Source organism: Stenella coeruleoalba (assembly GCF_951394435.1).
Source record: "Stenella coeruleoalba genome assembly, chromosome: 11".
NCBI classification, from domain to species: domain Eukaryota; kingdom Metazoa; phylum Chordata; class Mammalia; order Artiodactyla; family Delphinidae; genus Stenella; species Stenella coeruleoalba.
The window spans coordinates 95316494-95341950 of NC_137157.1; the positions used below are offsets into that span (position 1 = coordinate 95316494).

Genomic DNA, 25457 nt, shown 5'->3' on the forward strand with positions numbered 1-25457 from the left:
AAGAAATGCAAGTGCTGTCTATAGGTAATCTGCACAAAATTATTCATTAGACACATTTGATTATGCAAATAATATTAAAAGTTGTTATAACAATCAAGCTTTAGTGATTTAATTATATTTTGCCTATTTTACTTTAATTTTTTGACATAATTTAACTACAAAACAATAGCTATTTTATGCTTCTAATATATTAGTCCAAAACAGAGTGCAGAAATTTAAAATATTCAATTCAATAACAACAGTATATGAGTCAATATTTCCCCTTTAATTTTTATAAATCTGTAGTGAATGTTTCTCAGTTTTCTTTGGTTGTTTCATGTCCCAAATGGAAGAAAACATGAGCACGAAAGAGAACCTCGCTCTTTTAATTACTTCCCTTTTCTGGTTGACTCCACCTCCATTATGAAGTCTTCCTGTTTTTTTGTGGATGTGAAATGATTTTTAGAATTCTTAGTGGTCCTCTTCTTTAGGAGAACATTTCTAGGGAATAATACAAGAAGACTTAAGTATCATAAAACTTTGGAATGGACAAACTCAGAATGGTGCTACATGAAAACTCTGGATCTACTGGTAAAAGCTTCTCATTTGTTCTATTTACCCTTTAATGGAGTGTAGCAATATTCTGGAAGTCAGTGGATCTGATTTAATAGTGATGGGCATCAGGAGGGTAAGTTATAGGCAAAGGGCAATAAGTCTATAAGGCAGTACGTTTTATCTCCCATAGATTCGAAATTGAAGATGTAAGATAAGGATTAGATTTGACATCAAGTCTGTACAACTGCTGAGGTGCAATTAAGTAAGGAACTAAAATTAACTGAATTGTATTGAGTTTGAAGCTAACGGTTGTTAGAAAAATAGAACAAGGAGGAATGCGTATTGATTGAAAGTGGATTCCCTAGAGGACATGTAGAATAACACGCCTGAGTGTTGAAATCTACTTCGTAACCTATGTGGATGCATTAAACTTATTTAGCATTCTTACTCTTTTTTTTTTCAAGCTTTTAGACTGAGGTATAACATACCACATGAAAGCATAGGTCATAAATGCACAGTTCAGTGAGTTATCGCAGAGAAGTGACTGTCATAGCATTTTTACTTTTAAATTACTGTTGGGTGAGAGTAAGAAGGAGAATTGAGTGATAGAGCATTTTATGCTATTCTTGGAGATAAGGCCCAATAGTGGGGTTTTCAAATATGATCTTTGTCACTTTTTCCTCCAATGTATTGTTCAACTACTATTTAGCAGCACTGTGCCAGGTACTGGTGAAACTGGTGAACATGATAGATATAATTCATTCCCTCATGGAACCTGCCATCTAATAATGTGGATCTGGTAGGCTTGGAGATAAGGGTATCCGTGGTTGAATATTGCTCTGTGCCTGAAGGGAGAACTGCCCGCTTCTAAGTTTCATCAATGCCTTTTCAGTTTTCCAGGTTTTAAGGCTCAATCTTGCAATGCTTTTCCCATCCCCAACTCTCTTCTAGTTCCTCACCCCTAGATTGCCTATAAACATGAACGTTTTCAAAGCTACTTCACTGAGGCTGTATGATCCTGGGTACGAATTTTTCCTGCCTGCCTTGCCGTTTAGGGGGAAGGATATTCTGTCTTGGTTTGACCTTCTTTGTTAACCTCAAACCTCTGAAACTATCTGTCTCCTCCAAAGCCTCTTTTTGGGAAGACTCTACTTTTGCTCTCTTTCGTCTTTTCACAGAATTTAGGAGATGTTCTGCCCGCTTAAGTCCCTTCGCTATTGCTGTGGTCTCAGTTCTCAGTGCCTGTTTGGTCACCAGTTCTCTTGGTGAGTACACTGTCAAATTTACTCACAACCTTAGCCCACTGTGGCAAGAGTCACTAAAAAGCAAATAATTCTCCTGAAGGCTAAATAGCATCTAAAAACATGCTTCATGGTTTCAAAGTAGAAGATAATAGGAAAATATCTCCATTTCAATTTCCATTTGAGTCAATAAGTTTCAGTTAGATTTTAACTAGCATTTGAAAAATTCATGGTATTTTCCATATATGTGTGAAGTAGGCACTAAATTCCTTACAACTGGCCTTTTCATCCTCACCCTCAGCCTTCTTTCTACAGATCTTAGGATCCTGGAGAAACTTACATAGCTTATCCCTATAAAATTTTGTAATATCTTTTTTTATAGTAAACTATCCATGAGAATATATAGATTGACGTTACAAAGAATATCAGCCATTAAATAAAGAGATCGTACAGTATTGGATTACCCGGATTTACTGGGTTTATGTCACTGCTTAATTTGAAGCCTGAGATACTGAATGAAATAACATTCTCCTGTTGTACCATGGATAGGTCCAGAAATATTTCTCGAATCTGGCTTTGAAAAATAAATAAGTAATCGAAAGAATAATAATTTTCTACTTGCTCTTTGGATCTTGACCGATTGCTGCCCTTACCTGTTGTTACAGGAGGAACAGAGAAGGAGCTGAGGCTAACAGCTGGTGAAAACAAGTGTTCTGGGAGAGTGGAGGTGAAAGTCCAGGAGGAGTGGGGAACTGTGTGTAATAATGGCTGGGACTTGGCCGCAGTCTCCGTTGTTTGTAGGCAGCTGGAATGTCCAACTGTTATCAAAGCCACTGGATGGGCTAATTCCAGTGCAGGCTCTGGACGCATTTGGATGGATCATGTTTCTTGTCGAGGGAATGAATCAGCTCTCTGGGACTGCAAACATGATGGGTGGGGAAAGCATAACTGTACTCACCAACAGGATGTTGGAATCACCTGCTCAGGTAAGACTTGCGTAAGTCAAGCCTTAACATGAAATGCTTTGTGAAAAAAAATCTATGGGTTAACTTAAAATCTATGGGTTAACAATTAACAATCTATGGGTTAACAATTAACAATCTATGGGTTAACAATTAAAAAAAATCTATGGGAGCCAGTTTTCTGTAAGTAATCTAGTCCACGTATAAAATTACCCAATCCATTGCTAAAAGACCAGAAAACACATGACAAAGCCCATATTTTAAAAAAAATCAAAAGAGATTCTGAGTACTACAATCAATGAGGAAGCGACTAGCTTCAATTTCATATTAAGTAATCCTACGATAACTTTCTACTTCTACATAAAAATATCATAATATCTAAGTTAATTCCTTGTCCCCTTTCCCCGTAAAATGCAGCTTTCATGCATTGGCCCATAAATCATGACCCTTTTGCCCATTAATTGATAATCAACTTACTCTCAGGAAATAAATATTCTTAGCACTAATCCTTTTTTGTTGGAGGAAGGATGTTTTGCAAAGTAGAATTGCTTCTTCCACTGTACAATGCTATTCATTTACTATTACAAGGTAGTTTTAATTTTAATTTATAAAACATTTTATAAGTTTCATCTCACTTGTCCTTACAATAGCCCAGACATTTCTGCTGACAAATCCCAAGGTCATGTTTCTGACCCAGTTCAGATTCCTGGGCTTCCAATTTCTCTTTGCTCATGTCGTTGACCTTTATACAACTTTATCACCACCCAGCCTTTCTAGGAGAGATCATCTCCTCCGTAGGACTGATTTTAGAAAGGACTAATCTCTATCCAGGCATGGTGGTGTAATGGGAGCAACACAGGCTAGTATCTAGAAAATTGCTCAGCTGCTCATTAATGCTATTATTTTGAGCAAGTTGCTAAATCTTTCTAAACTTCAGTTTCTGAGCACCCAATGATATAATACACATAAAGCTGCTGGTACACTGGTAGGTAATAGGTGTTAAAAATTAACATGAGTTTCCTCGTGGCTCACTGCTTCTCATTACCTAGACAACTCATTTCTCTTTCTTCTTCCTTCTCTTCCTCCATTCTTCTCCTCTTCCCCCTTCTTCTCTTCTTGTCTTTTATTGTTAATCATTTTGCAGGGAAAGATAAGAAATAACAACTGTAACATCTACGGCAAAGTTAAAAATGATGATAAATCTTGCCAGGCTCTTACTATAATTATTGCTGTCTGTAGAGTTGACTGTTTAAGCTAAGACATCAGTGTAGTACTTTTAACTCGTGTCCTGGTTTTCATACCTTTACATAAGGATCCTTTATATAAGGATGACATTAATCAAACTTGGTTTTTGAAGTTTATACACCTAAACCTCCAACTGGTGTGTAATAATAGAAAGGGATGTGTAGCCACTCAGGGACTCAGGAGTTTCATGAGGTTTCTGAATTCATATGTCTGAGGTTTCAGAGTCTGTATTTCTGAGATTCTCTACCCTGGTCAGTGCTCAATCCTCAGAGCATCTACTTGGGAAATTCTATCATTGGGAAATTCTATTATTATCACATGCATAATAGTAAAGAGGATAGACTCTGGTGCTAGATTGCTTTTTGTTTGTTCGGGTTTTTTTACATTGTCTCTACTGTTTTCTGGGTGTTGGATCCTGTGTCAATTATTTAACCTCAGTTTGCTTATCTGTGAAGTAGAGATAGTGGTAATGACACATAATGCTTAACGTTGTTGTGAAGACTGAAGATAGCATAGGTAATACGTTTGGAAGAGCATATGCACATTTTGATTGTAAGCTATTATTATTATTCATGATACAAAATCTTGTTGAGTAGAGGTCCTTGTCTGGAGTTCAGTGCTTTTAAAATTGAATTACTGTTTCAGAAAAGAACTTCTAAGCATTTTATTCAACCACCAACAGTTTCTGGTTTTTAGGTGTCCCAAAATTTCATCCCAAGTCTCTTTTTCTCAGGTATTTTAGTCATCATAGAAAATCTAAGGATAGCTTATAGAGAGAATTTTCCTTATGAAAAAGCCATTCTTTGCTAAAAATGGTAGCAGGTGCTTCGGGGGAGGGAAAAGAAAGCTTTGATTCAGAAAAAAATTGGTAAGAAATAAATTATCTTGATTAACTTTTTTCCCCCAATTTTTAATGTTTTTTTTAAAATTTGTTTATTTATTTTTGGCTGCATTGGGTCTTCATTGCTGTGCATGGGCTTTTCGCTACTTGGGGCGAGCAGGGGCTACTCTTTGTTGCAGTGTGCGGGCTTCTCATTGCTGTGGCTTCTCTTGCTGTGGAGCACGGGGTCTAGGCACGCGGGCTTCAGTAGCTGTGGCACGCAGCTTCAGTAGTTGTGGCTCATGGGCTTAGTTGCTCCTCAGCATGTGGAATCTTCCAGGACCAGAGCTCAAACCTGTGTCCCCTGCATTGGCAGGCAGATTCTTAACCACTGCGCTACTAGAGAAGTCCTAATGTCTAATGTTTTGTATACCACTTTTGCAAACTGTCATGCATGCTTATGCATTTTTTTTGCTTTTTCCTGTTTTCTAATTTCAAATTCAACTTCAAGCAATCATTCATGCTCTAAACTGATGGTCATAAAAAAAGATTAAAATAAAAATTTTAACTGTTCAACAAATGACTGGTTTTTCATTTTTGCTTCTTTGTAGTATGAACACATTTTATTTTTTCAAGCTTTTTAAATAAATACTTTGAGGCAAACGTATCTATTTCTACATAGAAGTGTTTATTATGCCTCAGTAATGGAAGGAAACAAAACAAAGCACAAAGTAAAGTTTAATCTGTAAAAGATTTTTTTACAGATTAATCGTTGGTTGGTTTTCAAAAGATTAAAATTCTCCAAAGTGTGAACAGGGGCAGCATCCAAAATGAAGCATCATTTTTAAGGATAGGATCAAATCTCAAGTGACTAGAGGAATATTATTTTCTAAAATCACTTCTGAATAAATATTACTTCTGAATTCTGGTCTTTTCTCCACTGTAGATGGATCTGATTTGGAGATGAGGCTGATGAATGGGGGAAACCGCTGCTCAGGAAGAATAGAGGTCAAATTCCAAGGACAGTGGGGCACTGTGTGTGACGATAACTTCAACATAAATCATGCTTCTGTGGTTTGTAAACAACTTGAATGTGGAAGTGCTGTCAGTTTCTCTGGTTCAGCTAATTTTGGAGAGGGTTCTGGACCAATCTGGTTTGATGACCTTGTATGCAATGGAACTGAGTCAGCTCTCTGGAACTGCAAACATGAAGGATGGGGAAAGCATAACTGCGATCACGCTGAGGATGCTGGAGTGATTTGCTTAGGTAAGGACTGGCCTGTGCTTTTTCTGTTCTCCATGAGAGGACAAAAAAAGGGGACAAAAGTCTCAAAAGGCTGAACTCCTAAAAACATAATGAAGTCTGCTTCTTTTATCGCCTTATTATTATTACCTCATTTCAGGATGCAGTTCTGATACCTGTGGAATTTTTACCTTAACTGTAATTAGGATAAGTAGGTTGGGGGGAATGATGACAGTGAAATTGAGATCCAAGTCAAGAACGTAGAAGGAAGTGTTTAGAGAATAGTCCACTCCCCCCATCCCTCCAAAAAAAACGAAAGGAAAAGAAAAGTTAATTGTTAAAAACAGGTTAAAATTTTGCTTTCTGTATGTTTCAGAGCACCCCCTTTATCACCCTCCACCTACAAAAGTCTCCTCTTCAGCCATTTTGACCCACCCTTTCTTAAACCCACCTTTTCTTAAATTCACAGAATCAAATGATTAAAAACATTGGTTTCCTATTAAAACCTCATTTATGCTAGTGCTATGTTATGAGCAGGTACTGTGTCTGTCTAGAAACTTTCATGTTTCACGCTTGATTACGGGACAGGGACATGGCTTTGCGTGTACAAGACTGTCACTCTCCTTTCTTCACTTGAGTGCCGAGTTTGAAGACCTAGTAAGTCTTGAACCCCAGGGAATATTTAGGAAAATATAACTAGGGTAAAAATGTCCCTGTATTCACCAGGTATTTTTTTTTCAAATGAAGGAAATTCAATCCAAACTAACTTTAAAATGAGACAATACTGACTCAGAAAAGCGGGAAACCCAGGAGGTACAGTTGGCTCCATCCAAGCACTGCGCGGCTTGCGGGATCTTAGTTCCCCGACCAGGGATCGAAGCCCGGTCACAGCAGTGAAAGCACGGAGTCCTAACCACTGGACAGCCAGGGAATTCCCAAATTGGCTTTTTTCTTGTTGAATAATGTGACCATCTATAGTCTAAACCACAAAGGATGGGATTCCTACAGAAAAGATGGATTCTGTTAGCTGGAGAAAGTGAAAGGGATTTGGCATAGAAAAAACACAGTATGTACCTTCTGTTTCCCTTTACCCATCAAAATCTTTCTAGGTCCCCAATCAGCACGTTTCTTCTCAGTGTGTTTTATACATCCTGAGTAATCACAATAAACAGCACTGTGACAACAAGAACCAAAACTGCCTGAGGAAAAAAGCAATTTATTTATTATAGGATATTACTTAGAATCAAGTTCTGTTCTTTGAGGAATATTGATTGGGGGAAGTTGAAAGTAGTAATGGTGAGGTCCCTTTTCTCTTTGCTTTGCGTTTCAACTACAGAAGTGGTCAGAAAGGGGTCAGGCATGTAATACAAACCAGGTAGTCTGGGTAGACAATGAAGTCAGAGGCAAAAGTGAGTATTGAGTATTGAGGCAAACAGGAGTGTGTAGGTCCCAGCTAGACACCTGCAAACATATATTTAAAAGGGAAAAAACCAAACAATTCCAACGAAAAATCTGCGGTGATCAAACAAGCGAATCTCTAGATAAATTTCAGTCCCTGGGCCTCCTGTTAGGAACTCTTCCTATAATGCATGCTCTCCATAGTGAAAAGCCCCGTCTTCTTTTTTGTTTTTTTAATTTTTATTGATTGATTGATCTTTTCCATTATGGTTTAGTACAAGATATTGAATATAGTTCTCTGTGCTATACAATAGGACCTTGTTGTTTATCCGTTCTATATATAACAGTTTGCGTCTGCTAGTCCCAAACTTCCAATCCGTAGAAAGTCCTGTCTTCTTGCCTGATCCACTCCTCCTTCCATCTTTAACGATTTTCAGTGGTAATATATCACTGTTTTCTCTATCTCTCCTTATATCTCCCCCCTTAACTCATCTCAGGTACCGCTGTTTAGAGCACCTTCATTCTTGTTTCTTTATCACTGACTTGTTTTGTTTCCCTCTTACAGAGGGAGCAGACCTGAGCCTGAGACTGGTAGATGGAGTCACTGAATGTTCAGGAAGATTAGAAGTGAAATTCCAAGGAGAATGGGGGACAGTGTGTGATGATGGCTGGGATAGTAACGATGCCGCTGTGGCGTGTAAGCAACTGGGATGTCCAACTGCCGTCACTGCCATTGGTCGAGTCAACGCCAGTGAAGGAGTTGGACACATTTGGCTTGACAGTGTTTCCTGCCATGGACATGAGTCTGCTCTCTGGCAATGTAAACACCAAGAATGGGGAAAGCATTATTGCAATCATAATGAAGATGCTGGTGTGATATGTTCTGGTAAGTTAAAACAAAACAGAACAAAAAGAAAAACAGAGGAGGAAGGACCTGTGTTCTTTAGGAGTAGGAATAGGTGTGAGATGTGAGAGAGAGAAATATCTAATAATTTCCTTGTTGGGAATTCTTTTACTGTTGTGAAGAATCTTTAACACATTCTTTATATGACTAGTTTGGTGGGTTGTCTGACTCTATTTTCTATAATAATTTTTCCTACTGCTGTTAGGGACCACATTTCAAATTCTAAATCTACCTGGAGCTCCAAAAGACAAAATGATATAAGTCTTTTCTTTATATCTGATTTGCTCATATTTTTTAGTCACTGACAATTTTTATTAAGTTTTGAAACTGTAATCCCATTTCTAACCAAATTCATGGTTTATACTGACTCTTCAAAAAGCCAGGAGATGGGTAAGCCAGAATTTTCAGTGTCTCAGTATCTGGGAAGGAAGAAGATTTTTAAGATACCCTTTGGGAGCTAACCTCCGTATGTATCTATGGCCTAAGTTTATGCTTCTTTTGCAGATGGATCAGATCTGGAACTGAGACTTAAAGGTGGAGGCAGTCACTGTGCTGGGACAGTGGAGGTGGAAATTCAGAAATTGATAGGGAAAGTGTGTGACAGAGGCTGGGGACTGAAAGAAGCTGATGTGGTTTGCACGCAGCTGGGATGTGGATCTGCACTCAAAACATCCTATCAAGTTTATTCCAAAATTAAGGCAACAAACACATGGCTGTTTTTAAGCAGCTGTAATGGAAATGAAACTTCTCTTTGGGACTGCAAGAATTGGCAATGGGGTGGACTTAGTTGTGATCACTATGATGAAGCCAGAGTTACCTGCTCAGGTAAGACTTTCAATCAACGTGTTAAGTTGCATTCCAATGTTATTCTTTTACATGTAGCTGTCCAGTTTTCCCAGCACCACTTATTGAAGAGACTGTCTTTTCTCCATTGTATAGTCTTGCCTCCTTAGTCATAGATTAGATGATCATAGGTGCATGGATTTATTTCTGGGCTGTCTATCCTGTTCTATTGATCTATGTGTCTGTTTTCGTGCCAGTACCATACTCTTTTGTTGATTGTAGCTTTGTAGTATAGTCTGAAGTCAAGGATCCTGATTCCTCCAGCTCCGTTCTTCTTTCTCAAGATTGTCTTTGGCTATTTGGGGTCTTCTGTGTTTCCATACAAATTTTAAATTTATTGTTTAGTTGTGTGAAAAAAATGCCATTGGTAATTTGATAGGGATTGCATTAAATTTGTAGATTGCTTTGGGTAGTATGGTCATTTTAACCATATTGATTCTTCCAGTCCAGAAACATAGTATATCCTTCCACCTGTTTGAGTCATCTTCAATTTCTTTCATTAGTGTCATAGTTTTCTGAGTACAGGTCTTTTGCTTCCTTAGGTAGGTTTATTCCTAGTTATTTTATTCTTTTTTATGTGATGGTAAATGGTATTGTTTCCTTAATTTCTCTTTCTGATAGTTCATTGTTAGTGCATAGAAATGCAACAGATTTCTGTATATTAATTTTGTATCCTGCAACTTTACTGAATTTGTTGATGAGTTCTAGTAGTTTTTTGGCGGCGTCTTTAGGACTTTCTATATACAGTATCATGTCATCTGCAAACAGTGACAGTATTACTTCTTCCTTTCCAGTTTAGATTCCTTCTATTTCTTTCTCTTGTCAGATTGCTGTTCCTAGAACTTTAGATACTATGTTGAATAAAAATGGCAAGAGTGGGCATCCTTGCCTTTGTTCCTGATCTTAGAGGAAATGCTTTCAGCTTTTCACCATTGCGTTTGATATCAGGTAGATTGCCTATCTGCACTTCACTTTGTTCTTATTCTGGGGTTTTATCTTGTTCCTTTGTTTGCAGTATGTTCCTCTGTTGCCTTATTTTGCCTAACTTGCTGTTTTCAGTTCTACATATCTGGTAGATTGGTTACATTTCCCAAACTTAGAGAAATGGCCTTTTGTGGGAAATGTCCTATGCTTTCAGCAGCGCACTCCCCTCTGGTCACCAGAGCTATATGCTCTAGGGTTGCCCCCCATGTTGACTGCACAAGTCCTTCTGATGTGTTTGGCATGGGGTAGCTGGCTGCAGAGACCAGGGGTGTCCCAGGACTAGTGCTGTTTCACTGTGGGTTGAGCCAGGTTCTACAATGGGTGATTGCAGAGCCAGAGTTCTCAGATCTAGTGTCATACTGCTGGTGGGTAGAGCTTTTTCCTGACATGGCTGGCTGTGGGTTCCGGGGTGTCCCAAAGCTAGTGTTGGCCTGCTGGTGAGTGGAGCTGGTTCCTGGGGCAGATGGCTGAGGGGTCCAACATGTCTCAGCGTTGGTGTCCACCTGCTTGTCAGTGGGACCAATGTCCAAGGGATCCTGGGGCTGGTGCCCACCTACTGATGCATGAAGCCATGTCCTGGGGCTAATGCCAGCCACTGGAAAGTAGACAGGTCCTGGGGTCCCAGCTATAGGGCCCAGGAATCCCAGAGCTGGTGTTGGCCTGCTGATGGACAGGGCCAGGGTCCCAGAGGTGCTGGTACTGGCCTCCTGGTGGGTGGGCTGTGTCCTGACAAGGCAGGCTGTGGGGCTACGGTGGTCCTAGGGCTGGGGTCTGTCCACTGGGGGATAAGGCTTGTCCCAGGGCCAGCACCAGCCCTCTGGTGGGTGGAGCCGGGTCCCAGGGGCTCTGGCTGCAGGGCCCTAGTGGTCCCTACGCTAGTGCCAGCCCACGGTCGTGTGGGGCTGGGTCCTGGGCCCTCTGGTGGGCAGGGCCATGTTCCAGGGTAGCTGTGGGCTCAGGATGTCTCAAGGAAGCCTGCCTGCTGGTAGGGGCAGTAGTGGGGGAGGGGTGTTGCTGCCTGATAAATTGGTTGGTCTCACAGTACTGGTGCTGACAGGCTGGTGAGTGGGTCTGAGTCCTGGTGCTAATAAGCTGAAGAGAGGATTCCAAAAATGACTTTTTCTAACACCAGTATCCTTGTGGTAGAATGAGCTCCCCAAAATGACTGCTGCCAGTGTCTATGTTCTCAGGGTGAACTCCAGTCACCTCCTGCCTCTCCGGGGGGCTCTCCAAGGTCAGCAGGTGGTTCTGACCCAGGCTTCTTTCAAATTACTGCTTCTGCCCTGTGTCCCGGAGAGGGTGAGATTTTGTGTGTGTCCTTTATGAGTGGAGTCTCTATTTCCCACAACCCTCGGCTCTCCCAAAAGTAAGCCCTGCTGGCCTTCAAAGCCAAACGTTCTGGGGGTGCAGGACCCCTGCGCTTGTCTTCCTGGTGCAGGATCCCTGGGCTGGGAGCCCGATATGAGACTTAACTTCTCAAGTTGGATGCTTAATTAATTTTGATTCTTTCCTGTTTATTAATATAACCATTTGAGGTTATAGGTTTTCCACTGAGTGTACCAGTAGCTATATCGTATAATTGATGAATTGATGCTCTGTGAATCTGGGACACAGAACTTCCTATGACTGTTATGTGGTCATTGTGAATTGCTCTTTTTAGTATTATAAGGTTTCCATCTTTTATGGTTGAACAATTTTTTTTTTCTGGCTATGCCACACAGCTTGTGGGATCTTAGTTCTCCGACCAGGGATTGAACCTGCGCCCTCGGCAGTGAAAGCGAGGAGTCCTAACTACTGGACCGCCAGGAAATTCCCCCCAAATTTTTGTTCTGAATCAAATTTGTCTGATGTTAATATCTCACCTGTTGCTTTATTTTCTATTCTCTTACTTTCAACCTTTACAAATAATTTTGTTCCAGGTACATCACTTGTACTCATAATAGAATTGGGATTTATGTTGAAAAGGACTCTGATAGAGTTACTTTTTTGAAATGGGAGATGTATTTGACCTTAATTTAGTCATATTATGCGTTATTATGTTGTCATAATTATATATGACATAATATTTATTGTCGTGTAATATGCTACAACTGAAAACATATTTCACTCTATGACCTTTATGGGGCCTTTGCATGTGTTTGGGAATGTCTAAGCATGTTTGTATGTCTGATAATTTCCTTCTAAATTTAGAAGGGGTTGTCTATTTTCCTATTAATTTATTTTATTTAATTAGTATGAAGTTCAGCGGCAACTACAAGAAATACCACCTGAGTGGCTAAAGAAAAAAACATTTTTTTTCTCATTTAAAATAAGTCAAATAGGTAAGAAGTTTAAGGCTGTTTGGGTGGTGCTGTGGTCACCAAGAAACACCTAGAGTTGTTCTTCTGCAGTAATTTATCAAATGCTACTGGACAAGGATAATGAGTTGCCCTGCAAGTGACGAAATGTGTTGGTGAGCCAGTTAGATAGACCAGGTTCTGCCCTCTGAGAAGCTGCTCTCTGCGCGCTGTCCTTCATGAGCCCAGGTGCTCTTCTCAGGGCAGTACTTCCTAGTGCGTCTTTCTCATAGTCAATTCTAAGTTCAGTTTGGAGAGTATACCTGTCCGGGGGCTGCACAGCTTTCACAACCCACTCTCTGCTGATACTGATTTAGGGACCCTTGGATCGCTTTTAGGGTTGAGTAATCATTAGCCGACGTCGGCTGCCCTCAAAGTGAGCAAAAAATTCTCTCCAAACTTAGTAGGCTTCTAGTCTGTTTGCTTTAACCCAATGCCATGTGAAGGCAGCAACAAAGAATCAATTACGTACTTTGATCTGTCCTGTGACCAGGCCCTTCCTCTTAATTTATTGGCCACTCCCTCACGAAATTAGTATTTATCCTTCCATTTCTTCTTGCAGTCTAGCTTCTTCTAGACTGAGCTTACCTCTCTCTCAAGTGTTAAAAGTGGCAAGGAGGATTCATGCCATGTCAACATTCTGATATTTTTCTTTCTTTATACCTTTATAAAAGTATACTTTTCTTTTTTTACACTTTTCCCAGTATGTTCTCAAAGTTTTCGGCTTTAGTAAGCACGTGGTTTTCTTTTCAAGGTGACATTTGTCCAAATATCTTACCATGGATAACATGACTTATTAGCTTTCCGGCCTACAATATCTGAGTCATTAGTATATTCTGCCCATGAATTCCATTCAACCACATCCAAAATTTAGATTTTATTACTAGAGTACCTCACTTACGATAACACATTCTGAATTATTTAGGATTCTATTAAGCCACCTATAATAGAAATCGCACATAGCATTAATCTGCAACTTAAGGTGGGCCCCTCTCTTTACAAAATTATATTTTTGTTTGCTATCTGCCGTATGTGCACTTTGCTTCCTTTTGTAAACTCTCTTACTATATTTCTGTAGCTTTTTGGAAGCTCTTCTATTAATACTTATTTTGGGGCCTAGATTTTAGCTCTCTCCTTGTTTTTCTAGAAATAGAGTTTGTAATTTTATTTTTTGATTTACTTGATACTTTCAGAAGATTTCCAGGAAAAAAATTATGGAAATACCGTCTCTGTGCCTGTCAAGTTCAAACTACGAATTCCATAATCTGTTCAAATTCTTAGACTTTTATAAAGCACAAGGTTTTATGGCTGATAGGGGCCAGAACTAAGTAAAGCTGGAAGACTAGAAAGACAAAGTAACAATTTATCCCTGACACGTAGTTTAGACAAGCCAGCTACAAAGAAGTCTAAGAATTTTGGCCACAAAATTGCTTTGAATCCCGGACATTTTGTTTGTGATGACTGTATATTTGCTGTAGAGGACATCTGAACCTAAGAAATAGTTCATTTGAGTTGTGTTTTATTTTACTAAAGTCTAAAAAATAATTTTGAGACTAGAATGATTTATACTTCTTCAGAGTCTGGAAAGGAATAAATGATGAAAATGTATCAATGCTTCTTTAAAGCATATTGTGTATTTTATCTATTACTAAACGAAAGGAAGTAACTCTAATTAATTATTTCTTATATTTGTTCTTCATTTCTCCATTTCTTCATTTCTTCATTTCTACAGAAAGAAATGGATACAGATTTAGTTACTGATGTCAGGGAAAGTTTAACTTATTGATTAAAGGAGCTAAATCCAGGCACAAAAATTCAATTAATGGCTTTTATGTTAAAATGCACTCATAGGTTTAACAGGAAAAAAAAAATCCCTTAAAGGGGTAAATTACCAATATTCTAACCATGTACACAGAGTAAATGGTATAAGGAAGCCAATCTGTGGTACAGATTAATGTGTTACAAGCAGATTCATGAAATAAAGGCTGAGGATACAGTCTCCAAGACATTACTGGGTGGAAGAATTTCTCTTTTGCCCTGAACTCAAATATTTTATGACAAAGGAAATAAGAGGATACTTACAGAAGGGACTTGTTTTCAAGTGCTTCACAGGTTTTCACCATTAAAGAGAAAGTTATTTGTTTTTGCTTTTTTTTGGTTGGGGGGAGGTTGTTTTTTCACTGGTTGTGTTTTATTTTGTTCGAGATTGATCTAGATGAGAGAGCAAGAGGTTAAAAGAAAGCTGAATTCGGCTCAATCTAAGAAACTGTTTTTATTCCAAGGTTTAGGTCTGTCCAAAAGTGGAATAGGATTATATGAATATTAGCTAATGATATCTTGGAGGAATTTCATGCTCAAATAATGATTCAACAAGATTAAATCAAGGACTTGACTCAAGAATCGTATTATTTGTGTTGTAGAGGCATTATTTGCTTTAAAGTCTTAGCTGTGTTTAGAAAGCAACGTGTTCTTCAACTCAAATTTGGATAGAACTTGCTTTGTACATATTTAATGGATAAGTGGTGAAATTTTTGCGTGCTGAGTTATTTTATGCTTCTATAATAGAGAATATAGTAAGATCTAGAACACTTTAGGAAATTGGCGAGGGCTGATAGTATATCTGTGTCATGCTGATAGTAATGTTGAGGGATCGTAAAAATTAGTGATATCTAACAGCAGGCATCTCTAAAAGACTTATACCTTTTAGAAAGTCCAATTTCATATGCATTTCCTTTCTTTCCTCTCTTTTAAGATAAATTAAAGGAAATAGTTTGTATCTCACACGTAACTTGAATTACCGCTGAATATGTTAAAAGAAACTCACACTTATCTTGATGAGTGTGCTCTCAACCCGGCAAAGAATGTCCTTAAAACCTGAGCCCCATTTCTTCAGCTTTATTTCTGGTGTGTCTTTTCTTTACGTTTTAAATTCCAACCATGGTAAATTATCCATAATTTCTCAATTACATCATGCTATTTCATGACTGTATTCTTTAAATGCCGTATCACACATTATTTACTTGGCAAACTCCTCATCTTTTTATCAAACTCAGTTCAGATTTAATAGAGCTGGTGACTCCTTCATTTGTTAGTTTTGTATCTAAAATATGTATCTAGTTTTGGACTCAAATTATTATTTGAACATGTGTATCTTCTACTAAATTATGTGTTCTTGAAGGAGAGAGCAATTAATGAGAAACTGAGCAGCCTTGAAAAGAAGTCATTTTTCCCCAGGTACATAAGGTTGGGAAATACATAATAAGTAGAGAGAAAAGTGTCTGCAGAGGTACAGAAGCTTGAGAAAGCACATTTAGGCTGAGGTATCCAGTATGATTGGTAGAGTAATAGATGTTAAGGCTTTTCAGGTGACATCATAGAGTATTTTCAAGTATGCTAAGAAAACAATGCTTATTATCCCCCCTTAATTTGAATAGATGGGTGATATTGGGGAAGCTGCCAAAGCTCTCTGTGCTGCAATTTCCTCAAAAGAAAAAAATGGTGATAATAATAATATCTACTCCCTCATGGGAATTACACAGCAAGTGATCAATACATGTTAGCTACTGTGGTTATGATTATTATTAGTAGTATTAGAATTATCTATCCTCACTGATAGACTGAACTCTGTGCCCATCCAAATGCCTGAAATATTGTAGGTTCTTAATAATATTTGTTAAAAAGATAAATTATTATATAAGTAGTAAAGAAACACCGACTTACCTTGAAGACAAAGAAATTACGTGAAAATATTTGAACTTTAATAATACACTCATGGTCATGGTGTAGATGTATTGGAAAGAGGATTTAGAAGCTAGGAGACCACTTAGGAAGCTATTGCAAAAGTCTACACGACAGGGCTTCCCTGGTGGCATAGTGGTTAAGAATCCGCCTGCCAATGCAGGGGACACGGGTTCGATCCCTGGTTGGGGAACTAAGATCCCACATGCCGCGGGGCAACTACGCCCGTGCGCCACAACTACTGCGCCTGCGCTCTAGAGCCCATGAGCCACAACTACTGAAGACCATGTACCTAGAGCCTGTGCTCCGCAACAAGAGAAGCCACTGCAATGAGAAGCCCGTGCACCACAACGAAGAGTAGCCCCCGCTCGCCGCAACTAGAGAAAAGCCCGCGTGCAGCAACGAAGACCCAACGCAGCCAAAAATAAATAAATTAAATAAATAAATAAAAAGTCTACATGACATATGATGACAAATTACATCAAAGTAACTATAAATATGGAGGAAAAGTATGCTGGAGGACTGACACATACTGGTGGCTTCTTCATGTGCGGTGTATTGTAGGGAATCACGATTCTAGGCTCTCTAGTATACTGCCTGGCTTCAAATCCTGGCCCTTCACTAATTTGCTGTGTGACCTTAGCAAATTACTACAGTTCTCTATGTTTTAGTTTCCTTGTCTGTAAAACTGGAATGTTATTAATAGTTATACCCTAAGGCAATTGTAAGGATGAAATAATGTTTGTTAAATACTTACTAAAATGCCAAATATATATATATATATATATATATATATATATATGCACAAGATAAGTGTTCACTTTAATATTCACTACTATCATTATTACCATGATTTATGGGGAGATAAAAAGGGGGTCCAATTTCAGGTGATTCTAATTTGGTCCTGGATACCATTAATTGAGTAAGGAATACCATGGGCTTGTCAGTACATAATTCATTCCATTTTGAACACCTTAGGTTCCAGATGTCCAAGTAGATCTGCTTATACATATAAATTTAAAGAGAAATGTATAGATGAAAACATATTTATTGGCAGTTAAGAGAAGATGTCCATTGAGAAGATGAGAAAGGAGGATAGAACTTTGGTTGGGGAACACACGAAAGGTTCTGTCAGGCAGGAAGGAGGAGAAAACAGGGAAAAGGAGCATCTCGGGTAAAGTGTGACAGGGAAGAAGAGGTCTGCTGTTCATTTTGGAAACAGGAAGTGTTGATATATTAAAAATCCTTACCTAGAACCATTTGAAATGGTTGGGGCAGACCGCTTGGGTGAAGGACTGCATATAGGGCTAAAAAGTAGAAAGAATGGACACCCATTATCTGTGGTCTCCAATGTGATGCTTAATATAGGCAAAATACTGAAAGGAAAGAGTAATCATGCTCCAGGAATTACAGGTTCCAGGAGGCAAAGTTCCAGAACTGTCTCTGATGAAGTGGTCCAATGAAGGATGGGGAGGTCTGGAATTTGCTAAGCCGAACTCTAGGCAGAAAAGCCAAGAGGAGAGAATAGCTTCCCTTTCTCACTTTTCACTCCCTGCCTCACTCTCATCATGAAGGAAAATCTTGGAATCATGTTGTCTCTCACTGAAATATTATTTTTCAGCCCACAGGGAACCCAGACTAGTCGGAGGGGACATTCCCTGCTCTGGTCGTGTTGAAGTGAAACATGGCGACACCTGGGGCACCGTCTGTGATTCTGACTTCTCTCTGGAAGCGGCCAGCGTGCTATGCAGGGAATTACAATGCGGCACAGTCGTCTCTATCCTGGGGGGAGCTCACTTTGGAGAAGGAAACGGACAGATCTGGGCTGAAGAATTCCAGTGTGAGGGGCACGAGTCCCATCTTTCACTCTGCCCAGTAGCACCCCGCCCAGACGGGACTTGTAGACACAGCAGGGACGTTGGAGTAGTCTGCTCAAGTGAGACCCAGAGCACATGTTCAACGTGTTCCCATACTGTGAAGAGGGTAGGGTTAGGTAGTCACAGACATCTTTTTAAAGCCCTGTCTCCTTTCAGGATACACAGAAGTTCGCTTGGTTCATGGCAAGTCCCCCTGTGAGGGAAGAGTGGAGCTCAAGATTCTCGGGACGTGGGGATCTCTCTGCAACTCTCACTGGGACATGGAAGATGCTCATGTTCTCTGCCAGCAGCTTAAATGTGGAGTTGCCCTTTCTACCCCAAGAGGAGCACCTTTTGGGAAAGGAAGCGGGCAGGTCTGGAGGCACATGTTTCACTGCACTGGGACTGAGCGGCACATGGGAGATTGTCCCATGACTGCTCTGGGTGCGTCGCTGTGTTCTTTGGGGCAAGTGGCCTCTGTAATCTGCTCAGGTAAGAGAAGAAGGGCAGCCAACGATGAGCCTCTCCCACGGCGGTGTGCCTTAAGAGAGGGCGTAACGATAGCGAAGAACAGAAGCAAAAGGGAGTGATCCGCTTTGAGGGATCATGAGAAGTGTGCCAGAATATTAACTTCATTTATCTTTTTAGAGGGAAAGTAAACTTAATTTTCATGGGCCTCATCATTATTTAGTGCTTAACCATGTGCCTTCTCAGAGTACCTGACTCATTCCCAGCCTGGTTGACCCATCCACCTTTCTCTAAAGCTATGTTTGTCCTAGCTCACCTATTTAACACTCCAGCTGACCTCCTTTCCTCACCCCAACTTTTTGTATCTCTTGTGACTGATGACGTTTGGTGTTTGCAGGAAACCAGAGTCAGACGCTACCCCCGTGCAATTTATCATCCTCGGACCCAACAAGCTCTCTTTTTTCAGAAGAAAGTGGTGTTCCCTGCATAGGTAAGAATCAGTGACCAGTCTATGAAAATGATCTCAGAATCCTTAGAAATGCATTTATATTTTATTTTCTCTTTGCAGGGAGTGGTCAACTTCGCCTGGTAAACGGAAGCGGGCGTTGTGCTGGGAGAATAGAGATCTATCATGAGGGCTCCTGGGGCACCATCTGTGATGACAGCTGGGACCTGAATGATGCCCACGTGGTGTGCAAACAGCTGGGCTGTGGAGGGGCCATTAATGCCATCGGTTCTGCTCATTTTGGGGAAGGAACGGGGCCCATCTGGCTGGATGAGGTGAACTGTAATGGAAAAGAATCTCGTATTTGGCAATGCCATTCCCATGGCTGGGGGCGGCATAACTGCAGGCATAAGGAGGATGCAGGAGTTATCTGCTCAGGTAAGTTCTGCATAATTACAATTGATTATAATTGTATAAGAAAGGACTGAGGTGGGGCAAAGGGTAGTGAAGGATATTAATCTGAGCAAATTCCCTAAAATACAGGCTCAGAGGGAACACTTGTGAGATTCAGGCTGCCAGAAGTGTGGATTTGATGAATTAGTGCTACCTCATGTGCAAGGTAGTATTATATCAGAAAGAGAAAACTTCAGAAGTGAGTTTGCATATCATGAAAATGACAGCAAAACTAATCATAAGTTCTTTTATAAACATATGTGGAGCTGGATGTTGGGTAAGGATATAGTGCACCACTTGACGATAGCTGTATTAATAAAGTAGATTAAAAAGGACAGCAGGGGCTTCCCTGGTGGCACAGTGGTTGAGAGTCCGCCTGCCGATGCAGGGGACACGGGTTCGTGCCCCGGTCCGGGAAGATCCCACATGCCGCGGAGTGGCTGGGCCCGTGAGCCATGGCCACTGAGCCTGCGTGTCCGGAGCCTGTGCTCCGCAACGGGAGAGGCCACAACAGTGAGAGGCCCGCGTACCACAAAAAAAAAAAAAAAAAAAAAAAGGGCAGCAGAAGTACATTTGGTGCTACATTCTACAGAGAAGAAGATAATCACCATGCCCAAGTAATTTTTAATGACAGATAAATTACCGTAACAGGACACTGCTCTTGTTTTGTATACATGGTAAGATTTTAGAAAGCATTGTGAAGTACAGAAATGTACTCAGTTGTAGTGTATGGGGAAAAAAGAGTGCTCTGACTTAGGGAAGTGACAAATTCTGTACGCCAGAAGAGATTTTGCTATCGATCACATTCAGTGACGTAAATCTGGTAAGAGGACATACACAACAAAACTGTGAAGTGTCAGAGAGGGAAATATTTCATTTTAAGGAAATGTATATAAAACATTGGTTTTAGTGGCTGAGTATCTCAATAAATTTTAACTATTAAGGACAACTGCCCAAAAATGAACAGAATAGGGTTAGAAAGCTAAAAGTACAGTAATTTAGGGAGAAAAAAAATCCAAACTATGTAATTCATAAAAGGCTCTGAGCCTTTGATTAAGGTTTAGAAGTCAACTTAGAATCACTGTTGGCATTCTAAAGAGGTCTCTAATTACAAAATCCAAGACTAGAAAACCAGAAATATTTATAGAACAAATACTATATTTTAACAAAATCTACCAAATCATCCAGAAGTTTCTAAAGAATTACTAGTAATGAAATTACTAGTGTATCGTACCTATTTTTAAATCCATTTTCACATCAGAGTAAAGGGAGAGAGTCCTCTGAATCTTCAGAAAAGATTTAAAACTGCTAACTCTCTATCTCACCCCAGAGTTCATGTCTCTGAGACTCATCAGTGAAACCAGCAGAGAGACCTGTGCAGGACACCTGGAAGTTTTTTACAATGGAGTTTGGGGCAGCGTTGGCAAGAGTAACATGTCTGCAGCCACGGTGGGAGTGGTATGCAGGCAGCTGGGCTGTGCGGACAAAGGGAGCCTCATCCCTGCATCTTCAGACAAGACGATGTCCGGACACATGTGGGTGGACAATGTTCAGTGTCCTAAAGGGCCTGACACCTTATGGCAGTGCCCATCATCTCCATGGAAGAAGAGACTGGCCAGCCCCTCAGAGGAGACCTGGATCTCGTGTGCCAGTGAGTATCCGTTGGACAGTATGAAACTTCCATTCTGTAGCTCCACTAGCATCTTCTGATCTAACTAAGCAAGAATGAGTAAACTTTGGTTAATCCTTATTCTACCTGGATAATGTAATGGGTTGTATTTAAGTTGGCCTGTAGGTACTCAGGATCAGTGATCATTTCCCCAAAAACTATCATACTCTGACGGTCTTCTCAAAATTTGATTCAGTTGCTATCTCTGTGAACAAATGAGGAGAAGAGAATATGTAATTCAGCATTTGACTATTGAATCGCCCCATTTTTCTTTCAAATAGTATCTCGTTACACTTAATATAAAGCAGTCAGAAAGATCAATCCTGAATTATTTTCCCATTCTACACCTTTTTAAGCTGGAAGAAGATTTCTATCTACCTGGCAGTTTGAGAGAATTTAACATTATATATTTACAATGTTAACTTTATCTATTTGACATTTCCTAAGTCACACTAACATTCTTTTTTAAAAAATTTTATTGGAGTATAGTTGACTTACAATGCTGTGTTAGTTTCACGTGTCACACTAATATTCTTATGTCCAGGACGAAATACACCCAGTTTGCTGGAGGGACATATACTTTCATAAAAGATGAATTTTGTAAAAATGTAAAATTTAGGGCTTCCCTGGTGGCGCAGCGGTTGAGAGTCCGCCTGCCGATGCAGGGGACATGGGTTCGTGCCCCGGTCCAGGAAGATCCCACATGCCGCGGAGTGGCTGGGCCCGTGAGCCATGGCCGCTGAGCCTGCACGTCCGGAGCCTGTGCTCCGCAATGGGAGAGGCCACAAAAGTGAGAGGCCCGCGTACCTCAAAAAAGAAAAAGAAAAAAAAAAGTAAAATTTAAAATACACATTAAATAAGCAAAGTTTTAAAACATATTTTTTATATCATAATCCTTTTATTTTTAAACATCTTTATTGGAGTATAATTGCTTTACAATGGTGTGTTAGTTTCTGCTTTATAACAAAGTGCATCAGCTATACATATACATATATCCCCATATCTCCTCCCTCTTGCGTCTCCCTCCCACCCTCCCTATCCCACCCCTCTAGGTGGACACAAAGCACCAAGCTGATCTCCCTGTGCTATGCAGCTGCTTCCCACTAGCTATCTATTTTACATTTGGTAGTGTATATATGTCCATGACACTCTCTCACTTCTACCCAGCATACACTTCCCCCTCCCTGTGTCCTAAAGTCCATTCTCTACATCTGTGTCTTTATTCCTGTCCTGCCCCTAGGTTCTTCAGAACCATTTTATTTTTTTATTCCACTTATATGTGTTAGCATATGGTATTTGTTTTTCTCCTTCTGACTTACCTCACTCTGTAGGACAGACTCTAGGTCCAACCATCTCACTACAAATAGTTCAATTTCGTTTCTTTTTATGGCTGAGTAATATTCCATTGTATACATGTGCCGCATCTTCTTTATCCATTCATCTGTCAATGGACACTTAGGTTGCTTCCACATCCTGGCTATTGTAAATATAACTGCAATGAACATTGTAGTACATGACTCTTTTTGAATTATGGTTTTCTCAGGGTATATGCCAAGTAGTGGGATTGCTGGGTCATATGGTAGTTCTATTTTTAGTTTTTAAGGAACCTCCATACTGTTCTCCATAGTGACTGTATCAATTTACATTCCCACCAACAGTGCAAGAGGGTTCCCTTTTCTCCACACCTGCTCCAGCATTTATTGTTTCTAGATTTTTTGATGATGGCCATTCTAACTGGTGTGAGGTGATACCTCATTGTAGTTTTGATTTGCATTTCCCTAATGATTAGTGAAGTTGAGCATTCTTTCATGTGTTTGTTGGCCATCTGTATATCTTCTTTGGAGAAATGTCTATTTAGGTCTTCTGCCCATTTTTGGATTGGGTTGTTTGTTTTTTTGATATTGAGCTGCATGAGCTGCTTGTAAATTTTGCTTGTAAAGTTTGTAAATTTTAATCCATTTCGAGTTTATTTTTGTGTGTGGTGTTAGGGAGTGTTCTAATTTCATTATTTTACATGTAGCTGTCCAGTTTTCCCAGCACCACTTATTGAAGAGGTTGTCTTTTCTCCATTGTATATTCTTGCCTCCTTTATCAAAAATAAGGTGACCATATATGCGTGGGTTTATCTCTGGGCTTTCTGTCCTGTTCCATTGATCTATATTTCTGTTTTTGTGCCAGTACCATAGTGTCTTGATTACTGTAGCTTTGTAGTATAGTCTGAAGTCAGAGAGCCTGATTCCTCCAGCTCCATATTTCTTTCTCAAGATTGCTTTGGCTCTTCGGGGTCTTTTGTGTTTCCATACATATTGTGAAATTTTTTGTTCTACTTCTGTGAAAAATGCCAGTGGTAGTTTGATAGGGATTGCATTGAATCTGTACACTGCTTTGGGTAGTATAGTCATTTTCACAATGTTGATTTTTCCAATCCAATAACATGGTATATCTCTCCACCTATATGTATCATCTTTAATTTCTTTCATCAGTGTCTTATAGTTTTCTGCATACAGGTCTTTTGTCTCCTTAGGTAGGTTTATTCCTAGGTATTTTATTCTTTTTCTTGCATTGGTAAATGGGAGTGTTTTCTTAATTTCACTTTCAGATTTTTCATCATTAGTGTATAGGAATACAAGAGATTTCTGTGCATTAATTTTGTATCCTGCTACTTTTCCAAATTCATTGATTAGCTCTAGTAGTTTTCTGGTAGCATGTTTAGGATTCTCTATGTATAGTATCATGTCATCTGCAAACAGTGACAGCTTTACTTATTCTTTTCTGATTCGGATTCCTTTTATTTCTTTTTCTTCTCTGATTGCTGTGGCTAAAATTTCCAAAACTATGTTGAATAATAGTGGTGAGAGTGGGCAACCTTGTCTTGTTCCTGATCTTAGTGGAAATGGTTTCAGTTTTTCACCATTGAGAACGATGTTGGCTGTGGTTTTGTCATATATGACCTTTATTATGTTGAGGTAAGTTCCCTCTTTGCCTACTTTCTGAAGGGTTTTTATCATAAATGGGTGTTGAATTTTGTCAAAAGCTTTTTCTGCATCTACTGAGATTACCATATGGTTTTTATCCTTCAGTTTGTTAATATGGTGTATCATGTTGATTGTTTTGTGTATATTGAAGAATCCTTGCTTTCCTCGGATAAACCCCCTTGATCATCGTGTATGATCCTTTTAATGTGCTGTTGGATTCCGTTTGCTAGTATTTTGTTGAGGTTTTTGTTTTTGTTTTGTTTTGTTTTGTTTGCAATATGCAGGCCTCTCACTGTTGTGGCCTCTCCCATTGCGGAGCACAGGCTCCGGACGCACAGGCTCAGCAGCCATGGCTCACGGGCCCAGCCTCTCCGTGGCATGTGGGATCTTCCCAGACCGGGCCACGAACCCGTGTCCCCTGCATTGGCAGGCAGACTCTCAACCACTGTGCCACCAGGGAAGCCCTCTCATAGCGTTTTGGTCAGAAAAGATACTTGATACGATTTCAATTTTCTTAAATTTACCAGGGCTTGATTTGTGTCCCAAGATATGATCTATCCTGAAGAATGTTACATGAGCACTTGAGAAGAGAGTGTATCCTGTTGTTTTTGGATGGAATGTCCTATAAATATCAATTAAGTCCATCTTGTTTAATGTATCATTTAAAGCTTGTGTTTCCTTATTTATTTTCATTTTGGATGATCTGTCCATTGGTGAAAGTGGCGTGTTAAAGGCCCCTACTATTATTGTGTTACTGTCGATTTCCCCTTTTATAGCTGTTAGCATTTGCCTTATGTATTGAGGTACTCCTATGTTGGGTGCATAAATATTTACAATTGTTATATCTTCTTCTTGGATTGATCCCTTGATCATTATATAGTGTCCTTCTTTGTCTCTTGTAATAGTCTTTATTTCAAAGTCTATTTTGTCTGATATGAGAATTTACTCCAGCTTTCTTTTGATTTTCATTTGCATGGAATATCTTTTTCCATCCCCTCAATTTCAGTCTGTATGTGTCCCTAGGTCTGAAGTGGGCCTCTTGTAGACAGCATATGTATGGGTCTTGTTTTTGTATCCATTCAGCCAGTCTGTGTCTTTTGGTTGCAGCATTTAATCCATTTACATTTAAGATAGTTATCAATATGTACATTTCTATTACCATTTTCTTAATTGATTTGGGTTTGGTATTATAGGTCTTTTCCTTCTCTTGTGTTTCCTGCCTAGAGAAGTTTCCTTAGCATTTGTTGTAAAGCTGGTTTGGTGGTGCTGAATTCTCTTAGCTTTTGCTTATCTGTAAGGGTTTTAATTCCTCTGTCAAATCTGAATAAGATCCTTGCTTGGTA

The 25457-nt window shown here is 39.6% G+C and overlaps 1 protein-coding gene across 6 annotated transcripts in view; it reads left to right on the forward strand.

Moving 5' to 3' along the window:
• The first annotated feature begins 476 nt into the window (after window positions 1–476).
• Window positions 477–25457, forward strand: part of LOC307194056 (scavenger receptor cysteine-rich type 1 protein M130) — a 35938-nt gene continuing 10957 nt past the window's right edge. For 4 of the 6 annotated variants that reach the window (XM_079936856.1, XM_079936854.1, XM_079936853.1 and 1 more), the window contains exons 1-10: window positions 1074–1799; window positions 2441–2761; window positions 5749–6069; window positions 8009–8329; window positions 8852–9172; window positions 17870–18184; window positions 18282–18596; window positions 18970–19062; window positions 19141–19455; window positions 20801–21121. In XM_079936856.1, the coding sequence (XP_079792982.1) occupies window positions 1547–1799; window positions 2441–2761; window positions 5749–6069; window positions 8009–8329; window positions 8852–9172; window positions 17870–18184; window positions 18282–18596; window positions 18970–19062; window positions 19141–19455; window positions 20801–21121 (2896 nt within the window). In that variant the 5' untranslated portion in view covers window positions 1074–1546. Of the gene's footprint in view, window positions 571–1073; window positions 1800–2440; window positions 2762–5748; window positions 6070–8008; window positions 8330–8851; window positions 9173–17869; window positions 18185–18281; window positions 18597–18969; window positions 19063–19140; window positions 19456–20800; window positions 21122–25457 lie in introns of those variants that run through there. The other 2 variants (XM_079936858.1, XM_079936857.1) reach the window with 1 other exon arrangement.